This window comes from Fonsecaea pedrosoi (assembly GCF_000835455.1).
Source record: "Fonsecaea pedrosoi CBS 271.37 unplaced genomic scaffold supercont1.6, whole genome shotgun sequence".
Lineage (NCBI taxonomy): Eukaryota > Fungi > Ascomycota > Eurotiomycetes > Chaetothyriales > Herpotrichiellaceae > Fonsecaea > Fonsecaea pedrosoi.
Genome location: NW_013550610.1, coordinates 2,545,376 through 2,560,628, shown reverse-complemented (window position 1 = coordinate 2,560,628; position 15,253 = coordinate 2,545,376). Strand labels below are relative to the sequence as shown.

At 54.3% G+C, this 15,253-nt stretch overlaps 6 protein-coding genes across 6 annotated transcripts; 3 read left to right on the top strand and 3 right to left on the bottom strand.

The window, feature by feature from the left end:
- Positions 1–626: 626 nt before the first annotated feature.
- On the top strand, positions 627–2,475 carry Z517_09758 (uncharacterized protein; the record flags this gene model as incomplete). The annotated part of the gene is made up of 4 exons (XM_013425666.1): positions 627–1,083; positions 1,143–1,541; positions 1,595–1,669; positions 1,727–2,475. The coding sequence occupies 4 exons, from the start codon at positions 627–629 to the stop codon at positions 2,473–2,475; spliced, it is 1,680 nt and encodes a 559-aa protein (XP_013281120.1).
- Positions 2,476–3,649: 1,174 nt separating this feature from the next.
- On the bottom strand, positions 3,650–4,619 carry Z517_09757 (uncharacterized protein; the record flags this gene model as incomplete). The annotated part of the gene is made up of 3 exons (XM_013425665.1): positions 3,650–4,070; positions 4,137–4,274; positions 4,345–4,619. The coding sequence occupies 3 exons, from the start codon at positions 4,617–4,619 to the stop codon at positions 3,650–3,652; spliced, it is 834 nt and encodes a 277-aa protein (XP_013281119.1).
- Positions 4,620–5,777: 1,158 nt separating this feature from the next.
- On the bottom strand, positions 5,778–8,105 carry Z517_09756 (uncharacterized protein; the record flags this gene model as incomplete). Its single annotated transcript, XM_013425664.1, has 6 exons — positions 5,778–6,063; positions 6,170–6,362; positions 6,502–6,904; positions 6,992–7,089; positions 7,150–7,403; positions 7,468–8,105. 6 exons carry the CDS (start codon positions 8,103–8,105, stop codon positions 5,778–5,780), a joined length of 1,872 nt encoding a protein of 623 aa, XP_013281118.1.
- A 675-nt stretch (positions 8,106–8,780) lies between these two features.
- Z517_09755 (uncharacterized protein) lies at positions 8,781–9,278 on the top strand (the record flags this gene model as incomplete). The annotated part of the gene is made up of 1 exon (XM_013425663.1): positions 8,781–9,278. The coding sequence occupies one exon, from the start codon at positions 8,781–8,783 to the stop codon at positions 9,276–9,278; it is 498 nt and encodes a 165-aa protein (XP_013281117.1).
- Positions 9,279–10,277: 999 nt separating this feature from the next.
- Z517_09754 (uncharacterized protein) lies at positions 10,278–11,624 on the bottom strand (the record flags this gene model as incomplete). The annotated part of the gene is made up of 1 exon (XM_013425662.1): positions 10,278–11,624. One exon carries the CDS (start codon positions 11,622–11,624, stop codon positions 10,278–10,280), a length of 1,347 nt encoding a protein of 448 aa, XP_013281116.1.
- A 769-nt stretch (positions 11,625–12,393) lies between these two features.
- Positions 12,394–14,107, top strand: Z517_09753 (uncharacterized protein; the record flags this gene model as incomplete). The annotated part of the gene is made up of 4 exons (XM_013425661.1): positions 12,394–13,353; positions 13,409–13,525; positions 13,590–13,684; positions 13,741–14,107. The coding sequence occupies 4 exons, from the start codon at positions 12,394–12,396 to the stop codon at positions 14,105–14,107; spliced, it is 1,539 nt and encodes a 512-aa protein (XP_013281115.1).
- Between the last annotated feature and the right edge of the window lie 1,146 nt (positions 14,108–15,253).

Here is a 15,253-nt window from a genome sequence, read left to right as displayed (position 1 = left end):
CGACAAATTTTCACGAACGCACCTGCGGCGCCGGTACCTGGAGTCTCCATCAATCCTGCGGATTTCGGGAATAGACCCATCCGACAGTCAAGAGACACACGTCTGGCATCCTCGGTGAAAGAGACGAATTCTGAGTCTTTGCCATTTCTACACGGAGGCCGATCGAGTCGCTAATCAGGAGTTCATTGACCAGCCACAGGCGACAAAGCCCCGAGTGTCGCTAGAGTGCGTAGACCCCATAAAATCATGTGCCAATTGGTCCTTAGGTATCTGGTGCCTGCAGATTGCCGAACAGAGCCTAATGACCCCAGCCGGCCCACCTTATCGCCCCCAATTTCCACGTTTCTAAGGAGCGATTGGCGCGTAATAGCTTCACCCATTAATAGCTAGAGGCCACAGCCTATGACATCATTTCGCATTTGGCTTTTGTGGCTTTCAGGTCCATTTCCAAGTTTTCGAGACGCTACGGAGGCAGGCCGATCGTATTGACAATCTCGATCTCTTCTGCACAGGCTCGACGATGCCAGCTTCATCTTATATGAGTACGCTGTCTGCGTGCGTCGCAGTACTGCCGCTGTCAAAGGCACTGCCAACTTGTGGACAGCCACAGACTCGCACGCTCTGGGATGGACCGCTTGCGTGGTGCCGTCCACGTCGCGTCTTCAAAGTTGGGACGTAGCAACCCAGCTTCAGCAGCCACCGAAACCGTACCACCACAAGATGCTGCCAGAACAGCGGCGCGACCACCGATCGAGGAACCGGCATCGATTCATCCTCCTACCTTGCGAGACGAGCCGAATCCTGGAGTTAGACGCTTGCCTGCTGCGAGGGACGACAATGTTTATCTCCCCAGCATTCGACTTCTTCGTCACAGGAATGATACTCCTAGGCCTGAGGCGAACATTGGCGCAGTCCACGACTATGCCACTAATCCCAGAGAAACGGATGAGACCGATAATGGCAGGGTAGGAAACTTGTGGAACAAAACTCGTCACTTGCTAGGTTTGGGCCACACAGAAAGAGATCCTATACAGCCTGAAAGGGACTACAATGCAGGTATGGTTGATGCACTCGACGCATTGGGTACGTAGCCTAGCACATTGCACCCCTCGCAGACTTTCTGTGCTCACCAGTATCGTCAGATCCTGAAGTTCAAACTCTGATATCTCTGACCAACGTTCAAAACTCGCTTTTCGTTCCCGACTTGGGTAAATATGTGAATAGAAGACCGACATTCTCACTCACAAGCTTCTTGCAAGATGTTGAACAGAAACTGAAGCCGGGAGAGAAGGAAAAACAGAAGCAGGAAAAACCGCCAAAGGTAACACGGCCTGCACCCATATACCGAGCTCCTACCGGTGCCACAATCAACTCCCAGCTCAGTGATTCTCGATATGCGGTCCTTCCTGAAGGAGCATCGTTGTCAGGGTGGACATATCAAGAGCGATTAGAACTCAATGATCATGTTCGACATATGCTTCACTCACGCCGGTCGAAATTCAAAAGGTCCATGAAAGGGTTTCTGCAATATGTTCGCCAACGTGAGCCTGTCTACCTCGATCGCACGTCTGCGAGTGCTGACTTTGAATCCTAGCTCTGGGCTTCTGCATCACACTGTATGCGACTTTGATCACGCTTTTTGGTCTGGCCTGGGTTCTCTTCCTCATCGGTACGCCCTCAGAGCCCTTCCAGATTTATGTGTAACTGATCGAATAACCAAACGCAGGCTGGATAAACGTCGGTGGCAAGCAACTGTATGTCATCAACGTGATTGACAACGTCCTTGTTGCACTCTTCGCCATCGTCGGCGACGGCCTAGCCCCTTTCCGGGCTGTTGACACGTACCATATGATCTTCATTGCTCACTACCATCACCTCACCTGGTCGACCCGCAAGAAGCATAACATGCCCAAATTGAGAAACCGCAACGATCTCCCTACCGAGATGCCGCCGCCTGTGGTCCCCAAACCCAAACCACGCCGCCGTGATCGAGTACTCAATAAAGCAGCTGCGAAACTCCACCTGAAGAAACGATTCGGCTTGAAGGAGGACCTCGAAGAGCCGGGCGAGTATAGCGTACTAAACCACAAGCAGCAGCGACTCTTGGACTACCATGGCGCCAAGTTCAACAAATCGCACACGTTCTACAAACCGCACGAGACGGAGACGCACCACGCGTTCCCCCTGCGACTCCTGGTCGTCATCGTGGTTCTGCTGGACTGTCACTCCCTCTTGCAGATTGCCCTAGGCACCGTCACGTGGAGCATCGACTACCAAAAACGTCCTTTTGCGTTGACGACGGTCATTTTGTGTTGTTCGATCACTTGCAATGCCACGGCCGGGCTGCTGATTTGGATCGGCGATCGCAGAACACGCAAGAATGATGTGTTGGAGCGCATCAATCGGCAGGAGTTGACACAGGAGGCGATGGAGAAGATGAAGAAGACGTACGCCAACGGTGATGGAGATATCTGAGAGCGGACCAGTACTCTGCTGTACACATATAATATTATGTTCTTCTTTTACCGTTTTCGTTCGGGAAGGGGGAGTGAGGCCGCTTTTGACGGCGATGAGAACATCGTCTCCCATCGCCCATTACATTTGTCCTTCTCTTCCAACCTACTTCCCCCAAATCTCCTTCAAAACCCGCCTCGTCGCCGGAATTCTCTCCGCCACTCCGGACTCCCCTTTGATTATTGTCCCTTCCGGCTCCTTCAAAATGTACCTCGTCTCTACGAGTGTGCCCTTGATTAGCCTCGTGATGGCTCGATTCTCGCGGCCCCCTCGGCACTTTCAAGGAGAGGGACCCGTTTCGCCGTATCGGGCCCCTTATGCGCCTGACCCCTGTGCCCCCTCGATGATGCATTCATTTGACCTTCTCTTGCCGTACATCATGCAGGCTCAGCTGCAACCCCCCGTCCATCATCCACGCCTCAACCGTGGTCCTGAGGACATGGACGTCCGTCCGGCTTCGGCGCGTCTCCTTGTGCTAACTTGCGAAGGTGGATCCGCGTAATGGGCTCTTCGTACAACGGGGATGCTACGGGATTCGTAGTCAATAGTCCAACACGTTGTTCACGCGGACTAGGATCAGCCAGGTGAGTTTTAGCCCCGGGGGGTTGATTCCATGCGTGTACACCTGGGTGATTGGAATCTGGAATAATGGCATTTCGTGAATAAATCGAGAGCTAATTCGCCTAGACACGACATGAACATACATGTTATAAATCGTATTCGGAGGGGGGGGGGGTTCCTCGAACAACGAATCAAATGGTTTTGCTTGATAGGAAGGAGTGGTAGGTCGCAAGGTTAGTCGGAGCAGGGTTGTGCGCTTACATTGGACGTACACCTTGATACCAACAGTATACCAACAACCAATGGCTATACTTATTAGGTAGGGGCTAAGATTGTGAACGAAGTTGACTTCAGCTTGTATCTAAGGTTGGGGGGTTGAGCCAGCTATATACTTATCCTATGCTGTCTCAAAGTAGCAATAATCTGTGCACTGAATGCCCCATCCTTGCTCGACCTTCCATCGTCTGTCCCCGTGGGGTGGCCGCATGAAGGTTGGTCGGTAACGATACAGAACCACACATGACTTTGGCAATACCACCCCACCACCTGCACCAAATCCGACACTTTAGCCGGCCTAAGTGGTCTGTGGGGGCCTTTCCTTGAGTCGAGGAAGGCGAATGTTTTCCACTGTTGACCCTCCAAGTAGATAGCGGACAGCCTGTGGAACCGTACCAACTCCGCCGAATGACTTCACCATATGGTGATTCATCCGGCTCACAAGGGTGATCGTCGACATGGTATCATCTTTTTTGTCAAGGCCCTTGAAGGTTGTGCACATTGCCTCGCTCATATCGTTCCGTGTAGACAACCCCCAGCCACATGCGCCGATTAATTCCTTTTGGTAGGCCGGTTTCTGAGACGACTTTCCATTCTCCTGGCTTGTCACTGAAGCTAATACGGCTTCACGGCAGTCAAGAATGATGATCGTGTGGGTTTTGGCGTCCATAATCGTCTTTTGAATTTCTTCCCAGTTTACCCCAGCAACGGGTTGGAAACTAGATCGTGTTTAACCTACGTCGCAGTGGGCTCGGCTGCGAGGGGTTCTTCGGATAGTGACATACCGAGTGTCCTCCAGGGCCATTCGTAGTTGAGAAGGGACAATTATCCCACTCTTATTGCTTTCCAAGGCTTTCGAAACCTTGCTACCGAGATTGGACAGTTCCGTACCAAGTTCGATAGGCTTGTTGGGAATGTTGTGGCTTTAGAAAGCGAGATTAGGAGGAATGAACGAGTAATAAATGGAGCCGTTGTATGACTTCGAAGGCTTACCTGAACAGTCGAAGTTTGTTTTTGTCAACAATTCCTCCATGGCCGTGGTAGTAAATGATGTGTAGGGTCGGGTGACTTTGGTCAGGCTTGACCAGAAATTCGCTCAGGTGTGTCTTGAGCCCGGATAGAGGGTCGCTCATGTTGATATTGTAATCTTGAACCTCATATCCAAGACTTTCAAAATCGCCATGAATCTTTCTGGTTTGCTTGTGTAGATCCAGATCGTTGAAACTGAAAGTAAGAAGCAAGACTTTGACTCTTTCCGGCCTGAACATCTCTTGAGCCCCCTTTCGAGCCGCCTCGTAAGTTGTCGATTTATGATGGGGTAAAATCCGGCACTCCTGTCCAATCCCAGTGACGTCAATAAGTCAACCTGAGATTTATGATCGAGTGGCGGGTAATGGGAGAACCTCGAAGTCCATGAGAATCAGAGCGCGGGCTATGTCCAGCAGATAAAAATCAGCCGCAGTCAACGTGGTCTTGCAGGAAGGGGAGAAAGAAGTCCACACCAGAATTGGGGCAGCCGTGTCGCTATTGGTATAGCGTCAACCGGTGTGACAAAGGTATAACATGGAAGTAGCCATTTCAGGCCGAGTTCACATGTCAAAACACCTTCCAACAGAACCACGAGAATATATGGCCTGGCGCTCTCGCTTCTTCGACTTCTGCCTCGCCTCTTCCATCGCACCTCGATCACCCTCCCAACTCCCGATCGTCACAGGCGCCTATGACGATCGCGAGGTGTTCGATTGGGCGGTGGGATGGGTGCTTCATGCTTCCACTTCACGTGGCCATGTCCTTTTGAGCTCAGCGGGTCGCCGGACTCGCAGGAATCGATTTGATTCAATGCGGGGAAAAGGATGGTACCTGTACGCGTCCGGACACCTTTGTCTGTGGTGGGGCATTTTTTTTGCATTCCTTGGGTTCAAATCGCTACGTACTTTTGCCAAATCGGTGCGCGGGCCACGCGAGCCTGGTCAAGTTGCGATAGATTGATGCCGCTTCCAACCAGACATACTTGAAGGGACGGTTTCGTCAGTATTGCAAGCAATTTACGTCAATCGAGGTAAGCACAGAAGAAATAATATCATCCAGCGTCTCGAACGGATGGTTATTTGGGGGGCCCCGGGGGGGGGGGGGGGGGGGGGGGGGGGGGGGGGGGGGGGGCAGGAAAGGGGATCCACTCGGCTTTTGGTATCAAGACGAGACGGCAGCAGCCGAGAACTTTCGCCCCCGGAAATCGCGCGAACTTAAAACCCCGCATGTAGCCGGGGGCCGCTCGCTCCCTTGTCCCGGACGAAAATAGTAAGAGATGAAGCACAGTTCAGTGTACATATAATATATATCCATTCATCTATAAAGAGAGGATATATACACACATAAGCTCTATCGAGAGAAGAGGTGACCAAAGCTCTCTCTCTCTCTCTCTCTATCTATTCTACCACCCCAAACGCTTTTTTCCCCATTGCGAGCTCCCTGCCCAAGACGTCAAAGTACCACACGGGATTACTGTCCTCGTCGAGCTCGGCCTGCGTGTACCCGTTGCCCAGGTATGCGAACCGGTTTCCCCTACCACTACCACTGCCGCTGCCGCTGTCGCGGTACGTCATGACAAAGTCCTCGTAGCGCGGCTCGGCCAGCACCTCAAAGTAGTGGAGGCGGCTGCCGGGCCAGATGGCGGTGACGGGGCCGTGGACCCGGCCGTTTTTGAACCACGATCTACAGGCGCTAGAATTTCAAAGGGAAAAGGTCAGGAAAAACGCAAGTCCTGTAGAGGTAAAGGGGGAGGGGGTAGGGGAAGTTGGATCGAAAAATTCTTTCTCACCTCGACCAGGCAGTCCGCTTGAGCAGCTCGTGCGTGTGCGTGTACAGATCCGCAACGGCCTCGCGCGACGGGCCTAGCGACTTGATAGACGTCCGCTGCATGTGCGAGATGATCTTGAACATGTACCGCGTGTGCCATTCGAGGATAGGGAGGATGGAGCCGTGCGAAGCTGGGCCGTTGGGACCGATGAAGACTAAGGATTTTCACACGTTCACGTATTAATAACAATGGGACCATGATATTGATATAATCATGTAAAAGGGGACAAGGTCACTTTGGGTGACTAGGGTGGGTAGATGAGTAGGTAGATAGGTAGGTAGGTAGGTACTCACGGAACATATTGGGAAATCCCTCGGCCATGACGCTCAGGTATCCCCTTGGAAAGTCGGCCCACTCGTCGCGCAGGTTCCGCCCGCTCTCCCCGACCAGGGTGTAGGGCGGACAGAAGCTCGTGTCGAAGCCCGTGGCGAAGATGATGACGTCGACGTCGACGTGCCTCCCCGAGGCGTCCACCAGCCCCATCTCCGTGACCTCCGCGGCCGACTGCGTGATGACCTCGACGTTGGGCCGCAGCAGCGACTGCAGGTAGTCGGACCCGGGCGTCATGCGGCGACAGCCCAGCGCGTACTGCGGGATCAGGTGCGCCGTCAGCCGCGGGTCGCCGGCCAGCTTTTGGAACATGCTCTTGGCCACGAACTCGCGCGACGCGGCCTGGTCGACGCTGTCGAGGTGCATCTGCGTGGGAGGGGATAGAACGTTAGGTTCCCTCCTTCCAATGGAGATGAGAAGAGCCGACCGAGCCTTTCAGGTTTGAAGTCTTACCAAGGTAAACCGTTTGTTGAGCTCCCCCTCGACTTCTCGACAGTACTTGTCAAGGACGGCCTCGTCGCTGGCAAACTTGTTCTTTTGCTCCTCAGAATCTGGTATCCGGTCAGTCTCTATTGGGAAAAGTGGAGGGGGGGGGAATGATTTGTATATACAGTCAAAGTTGACGCCACCCGGCGCAGCGTGTTTCGCGCCGAACCCAGCTGTGATCCAGACGGGCGACCTCAAGAAGACGTGTAGTTCCTTTGTGTAAGGCTGGATGGACGGAATGATCTGCACGGCCGAGGAACCTCCCCCGACAACGGCGACTTTCTTGTCGGTCAAGTCGACGCTGTCGTCCCAGGCGGCGCTGTGCATGATCTTGCCCTTGAATTGATCGATTCCGGGGATATTTGGATATTTCCACGAACTGAGGGCGAGGGACGTCAGCCATTTTCACTGTGCACAAGTACCTATAGAACTGTGGGATATACTTAAAAACACCGTGGCACGAGGCCAGGATTTCGCCCTCGTCGGTGAACTCGGAGCCATCCGCTAGGTGACCCTTGATCTTCCATACACCCCGTTCGGCGTCCCAGCGAGCCTCGTCGACGCGGTGGCCGAAGCGGACGAAGCGTTCCAGGTCGTTCTCGACGGCAAACGCCTGGAGGTACTGGCGGATCTCCTCGGCGCCGGCGTAGTAGCTCTTCCAGTCCGGCTTGCGCCAGAAGCTGAACTGGTACGAGTGGCTGGGGATGTCGCATGTGCAGCCTGGGTACCGGTTTTCCAGCCAGGTGCCGCCCACGGCCGAGTTTTTCTCGTATATGGCAAACGTCACGTTGGACAGTTGGCGCTGCGCCTTGTACGCGATCTGGAGCCCCGCGGCCCCGGCGCCGACGATCAGCACACGCATCGGTCGTCGCGTGTGCAGCGGCTCCTCGTGGATGCGGTAGCCGTTGGACGAGAAACCGGACCGGTACCACTCGTTCTCGTGTGGTCGTTGGGGAGTTTCTGCATCGTGTTCCACATCTCCGTTGGTCTGTTTGTGCCCTGCCGAACGAGGCTTCAGGGACAATTCAGGAGGGTCTTGGACGATATCTCTCGCATCGGGGACGACATCTGCAGCTGCCATGGTTGGGTTGAGGTGGTGGGGGAGAATGGCAGAAGATGATATCGCTCAAGACACAGAAAAGGGAAGCAAACTGCAGAACCTCACATATTTATCTGTTGTTTTATCTGTCGTCGAAGTCTCTCCTCCTTTCCTGTACCTTTTTCTCTCCGGACTTGCCCGGACTACATACACCACCATGTGCAGACTCGTCAAGTTCGTCATGAGATAGTCCTCGTCTGGGCGGATCACCATCGAGGTGGACAGGGACCAAAGCCCACAAAACTTCGGCCAGTGAGAAAACGACAGTGTTTGTTGGACATTCCTCTCATGAGGGCACCTGGGAACAAGGCTGGGCCCAATCTTTTTTACCTCGGTGATATTTCTCTTTGTGGTATAATGCTTTGACCAATGGATACCAAGAGGAAAAAAACCCCCTGGGAAAGGTATCTACCTACATTACCACCCTTCAAACTACTTCGTACATTGTACTAGGATCGACGAGACAACTTGACAGGGTTTTAAGAAGCGTCTTCTTTGCTGAAAGTCGAGATAGATTGCGACACTGGGACAAGTCATCCTCCGAACATACGCACACTCATCGTCTCTGTCTCTCTGGTCCCTACCCTTCAATTGCATGTCTTGGAATCCGTCGACTAGGAAAGTTACCCACAAGAGACTCGAAGCATCGAAAGCACCATGACAAGCCAAACCGCCGCCGCCGATGAAGCCGCCATCCGCCGTCTGCTCGACCAGTATTGTCACGGCCTGGACCGCCGCAACTTCGAGCTCCTGCGCGACGTCTTCACCCCCGACGCGGACCTCTCGTACTGCGGCGGCCTCCGTCGATTTGTCGGCGGAGAATCCATGCGCGATGTGATCGTCGACTTGAACGCCGCGTTCGGGCCCGTCGACCACGCCCTCAGCAGCCTCCTCATCACCGTCGACACGGATGGCCACGGCGACACAGCGCGCGCCGAGTACCACATCAAGGCGACGATGCTCAAGGCCGACGAGCCCAAGATCGTGATCCGCGTCGTCGACTTCAGGGACGAGCTGCGCCGCACCCCGGCCGGGTGGCGGGTCAGCAAGAGGCAGCACACGCCCATGTTCCAGTACGAGCTGCCGTCGACCAAGATCGACTTTCCGGGCGTGGGCGGCGTCGAGTACCGCATGCCAGAGGCTACACCGAATTGAAACGTCGTGTCTAGGTCGGGTGTGATGTCTTGGTGGGGGGACTTACCATGAAGAAAATGACCTGGATAATGAGATAATGATAAGCGAATCAAAAATCTACAGAATTTTAGAGTCGAGATGTTGTGTTTTACCCAGTACGAGATATCTGTCCTATAGGTATTGAAGTACCATGGTGATTACCCAGGTAAAACTGGTGTAAAGACCAATTTTTTTTTTTTTTTTTTTTTTTTTTTAAAAAAAGCGACTTTTGGGTGCGGAAGTGGTAATGTATTGTCCGTCCCTTGCTCGTCTTTGTCTCCTGCTGGTACAGCCTGGACCGGTCTGATTGCAATCATTTCCTTGACCTTGACCTCGACCTCCGCCTAGCCTCCCTCCATGGGGTACTCGGTACTCGGTACACTGTGGGGGGGACAGGTACCTTGTGCAGGCTAATTAACCACTAGTACTCGTCAGAGTGGAATAGAGCGCCACGTGAGCGGCAGAGCCTGTGAGTCTGCGGAGAGCCGAGAGTGAGCTAGGACTTTAAGGCGTGTGGGTACCATCCGAGGTGATTTATCCTTTTTGGGATAAAATACCGAAGGAAGGAAAGCAGGTTTTTCTCACAAATGTGGGAGCTCCTTTCTCTCTGGCTGCGCCACTGAGACTAGGAGAGTCAACTACCAAAAGAGTGCCTAGGTATCTAGGTATCTATCTCGTGACGATGGACCTGTCCAGGTCATATCGTCAAGAGGGTAATCCATTTTCGTTTGCATGATTGCTACGAGGATACGGGAAAATGGGAAAGGAGAGGGACAGGGAGCCCGTGAACGAGGGGAAAGGACACTTCTATTCTTTCTCGTTGTCTTCTCTAGGCGTGCGCTACCAGACACTCCCCCGCGCGAAACAGAGTACCTCGACGTAACAAAATTCGAGTCTTGTCTAAAACGTGTCCGAGATCTAGATGGAGAAGAAGAGAAACGAAGTTGGTCTCAGGGCAAAAGGTCATAGGAATCTATCTATCTACTTGTGTACCAACCCATCAACCCTTTTGCGGAACGCGACCAGCTTCTCGGCCACGGGGTTTGGCATCTCCATGGCCATCATGTGCGTGCCCGGGTCGATCTCGTGGTATTCGACGTTGGGGTTGCCGGTGCACGCGTCGGCGATGGCCTTCATCATGGGCGGCGTGGCCGAGAGGTCCTGCTTGCCGGCCAGCGACAGCACGGGCATCGTCTTGAGAGATGGCAGCCGCTCCAGACAGTCGAGTCGGGCCATGGCTCGCCACGCGGCGGCCCAGTCCTCGACGCGCGCCCGACGCACACACCCGCGGGCGTACCGCACGCACCATGTGTCCTGCGCGATGGTCTCGGGCAGGAACCACCGTATCACCGACTCGGCCACCAGCGAGTCCATGCCGTGCTCCTCTGCGCGCGTCGCGCGCGTCGCCAGCACGGCCGTCGCTTTCCCCGCCGTTGCGATGGCCGCTAGAGACCGCGTGCGTTGCGGGTTGTCGAGCGCAAAGTACTGCGCCACTGCGCCGCCGTACGAGGCCCCGTAGACGTCGGCTCGCTCGACGCCCAGCCGGTCCAGAAGCAGGGCCAGGTCGGCGCACAGATGCTCGAGATCGCGGGTGAGGGGTGCCCCGCGCGCGTATCCGTGGCCGCGCAGATCGTAGGCAATGACACGGGTGCCCGAGGCAGCGAGAAGTGGTAGAACTTGTCGCCACATTCGTCCGTCCATGCTGAGGGCGTGGATGAGCACAATGGGGATCCCCGAACCGCCGGTGTCGCGGACCATGGTCTCGTGGTCGCCGAGTAAAACGATCGACTCGGTGTATCCTTTTGGTAGTGGCAACTGTCGCGGCTCAGACCCCGACTGCCATTGCGACAAGAGGTCGTGGGTATGGCGGACGGCATTGACCGACCTGGGAGCGCCGGCGAACGAGTTGGCGTGCCGGAAAATGTCTTGGATCTCCTCAATCGTGGCGCCGTGGGTCAGCGCCCCCGTGACGTACACCTTGAGCTGATCGTCGACGTCGCCCAGCGCCGTCAGCGTGGCGATACTGACCAGGGCCCATTCGCGGTAGCTCAGGCTGGTCTGGGCCAGCGCTGTCCCGAAGCCAACGTCGAGGATATGTCGTCCAAGCCCCGGGCACTGCTCGATGGTGCGACGGACCTTGCCTGCCAGATACTCGCCGGCGAACCGCGAAGCTTCGTGGTATCCGATCAACTCTTTGGCCGAGACGGAGGCTGGTGCTGCCTCGACAGAAGAGTTATTTGTAGGAGTTGCTGAAATCTTGTCTTTCTCGATATGAGTGCCATTGACGGCGCCATTGTCTCCGTTGGGGCTTTCGATAGATGGAGACATGGTGATGGTGTGAAAAGGTGAGCTCGATGTTGCGCGACAATAGAGACAGGAAATGATGGCAACTCAAACAGAAGTCTCTTCGATAAGAGTCTTATACCGATGAATGACAGGGAGAGGTTCACTCGCCCAATTTCTAGAGAACAGATAAATCGAGCAAGGGCCTAACGGTTTGTCGGCTTTCCCCTTGACAGGGTTTTTCGTTGTTGTTATCGTCCAGGGAGTAAGTCCAGAACTCGGTACTCATATTCCGACTCAGGAAGAGACTCTTTGCAAACGATACAACCGCTACCAGGTACCGGTATCCCTCCCTAGCAAGACGAGGAGGGAAGGTCGAGTCCTCGACTGAGACATCCCCGGAATGCCCCGCCGCCACATCCGAAATGCCGGTTTGATATAGGCTCCGAGGGAATATTTCCGTTTGTGATATAGTATGAACGTGGTGGATCAACCGAGATCCAATCATGGACGACGGTACCTACATTTGCTCTCGTCGCTGCAAGGCCTGGTCTCCGGCTTCTTTTCTCCTTTATTTCCTAGAGTACGTGTCTGGGGTGGCGGGGACTTGCCCCGGAATGAGAAGAGCGCATGGTCTGAGAACAGGAGGAGTGTTGATAGATTTATATCTTGGGATCGTGCCCCTTGTCCAAAATCGAGGAGCTCATACCTTTTTCCGCCAGAGTTTTGAGTTGTGCTGTGAGGTTGAAGCTTGAACACGACAGAAATACACCAGAGCACACCACCAGCTTTGGACCTCCCAGCTTTGTCCACCATGACTCTGACGAACATTGTCGAGGCAGAGAACAAGAGCATGTCGGCGGACAACACCCACGTCGAAGCTGTGGCTTCGAGCGACCACGAGAAGGGCGACCACGCGCTGCGCATGCTCGACGACAACATCCATCTCCAAGAGGCACTCGACCCGGATCATGCGATCGACCTGGCCGAGGAGAAGAGAATTCGGCGCAAGGTTGACTTCCGACTATTGCCCTTGTGCGGAATCGTCTATGCCATCTCGCTCGTGGATCGACTCAATCTGCCCAACGCCCGCCTCGCTGGCATGGACCAGGCCCTGGGCATCTCCATCGGCAACCGCTACTCCATCATCACCATGATCTTCTTCATCGGCTACATCCTCTTCGACTTCCCGTCCAACCTGATCATGCGCAAGGTCGGCGCCGCCACGTTCATGGGCGTCATCAGCTTCTGCTGGGGTGTCGTTACCATCGGCATGGGCTTCTCCAAGACCTGGGGAACTCTGCTCGCGTGCCGCATCATCTTTGGTGCCTTTGAAGGCGGACTTTTCCCTGGAATCGTCTTCCTGCTGTCGTGTTGGTACAAGAGAGACGAGGTCCAGGTGCGTTTCAGCGCCATATACGGCTGTGGCCTGCTGGTCTCCGGGCTGGCCAACTTGATCGCCTACGGACTGTCCAAGATGGATGGCCTCGGAGGGGTCCCTGGCTGGTCTTGGATCTTCATCATGGAGGGAATCGTGACCGTCGTCATTGCCGTCCTCGTCCTCCTCTTCCTCCTCGATTTCCCGGACAGGGCAGCTCGCCCGTCTCTCTTGGGGTTCCGATCCTTCCTGACCCCGGAAGAAGCAGCTATCGTCCTGGCTCGCATTGAACGAGATCGTGGTGACGCCGTGCCCGAGAGATTCACCCCGAGAGTCATCTTCTCCCACCTCAAGGACTGGAGAGTCTGGGAGTTTTGTCTGCTTCTCATGTGCAACGTGAGTTTTGGAGGATGTCTTTCTGACAAGTGACAAGACTGACATGCTCGACCAGAACACCGTGGCATACGCTTTTGCCTACTTTTTGCCTTTGATCCTCAATGGCGGCTTCGGCTATTCACTCCTCAAGACCTACATACTGATATTCCCCCCTTATGTGTTGGCGGTCATTGTGAGTCTGTCCAGTCAACCGTACTGGGTCATACATGATATGCTGACTTACTTCTCCTAACCAGTGGATGTACATTGCGGCCTACATCGGCGACCGCTGGATGACTCGAGGGCCGATCATCCTCTTTAATGCCGTGGTGACCATCACCGGTGTTGTTATGTAAGTTCTTCTGCCATTCATGAAGGTTTCCGATTTTTGCTAACTCGGGCTCCCAGTATTGGTTACGCCAAAAACCCCAGCGTTCGGTATTTCGGCGTCTTCCTGGGCCTGCCGTCCTACAACGCCAGCATCCCCGCCATCTTCAGCTACCAGCACAACAACATTGTCGGCCAAGCGCGGCGCGCCATCGCGTCGGCTGTCATGCTTGCAGGCGCTGGTATCGGCGGCATCATCGCATCCAACGCCTTTCAACAAAAGGACGCTCCGCAATACAGGCCCGGGCTCGACACGATCATCGCCGTGCAAGCACTGACCATTGTGTTGATCTGCAAGAACTTTTTCCTCTACACGCGTGCAAACCGCAAGGCCGACAGGGGCGAGATCATCATCGAGGGCAGACCGGGATTCCGGTATACCCTGTAGATAGGTGGTCTGGATTCTTGCGCAGGAGAAAGGTCATCTCCTGCCCCCTAAAAACGGAGGGACTCGATCTGGTATGCTATGGGATGGTACTGTATACCGAATGGATTCTAGGGCTGGGTCGGATATATCATAACAGGTTGTGGCCTGTACCGTGACAACAACACCCTCTTGAACCTTGTATCTTGTACCGGGAATTGAGAATCAAAGCCACCAGTCGCCTTAACTTTCGTGAGAGACATGTCCATTTTCCAATCCTCCTCCTGAGCCCTTCTGTATGAAGAGAAAGTAAAGAGGCAGGTGAGGGTGATAGTGATGGTAACGGTAATGGTTAGATGGACGTCGATGTACGAGATCCCAAGCGGGTCGGCGCGTGTGGTGTCAAGACTCAAGGGGCCCGGTCACTCACTCATACCAATGTTTATAGGTGTCGAAAAATGCCGTGTTTGACGCGCTGACAAGAATGGAGGGAAGACGGCTGTAAGAATCTCGGTAGAACAGAGGTATTACGACGTAACGACGTAAAAATTCGAGGTTGTATTTTTGGGTTTTTTATTAACTGGCACGCCAAGCTGTGCTCTTGACCCGTCAATAGTGCAATTGTGCACATGGAGTTTTATGCACAAGTCACGTGAGACTTGGCGTCAAAGACAACCCCAGCTCCTCTCCGGTTGACCAAGCTCCTCCACAATCTCCACCACCACTTACTATCCGTGCCTGGACATCGTTTCACTCACGCCAAATCGTGTTATGGATTGATCGATGAGGTGGTCTCCCAAGAACCCCGGCACATTCCACGTGCTGACATCCATGTCTGACATGCACGGAGCAGCGATACAAAATGCCCAGCCCCCCTTCGTTCGCCATTGTGGGAGATGGCTTTGGTGGGAATGATAAGGGCAGTTTGCCTTGACGAAAGAACCAATGAGACAAGCCCAAAATTGTCGACCATTGCAGAGGTCAACTCGCCCATCGCGGCCTGGACAACGACTCGACCAGCCCAGAGTGGATGGAAAAAGGTGTCAGAATGCCCGTGATGGCGTGCTCTGTTTGTCCAAGATGTCGGTCGCACTTCGACATCAAGCTTGCAATCGCCCTCGGCCAATCACGCCATCTCTGAACAAACCCTATCTCCACCACGTTGTTGCC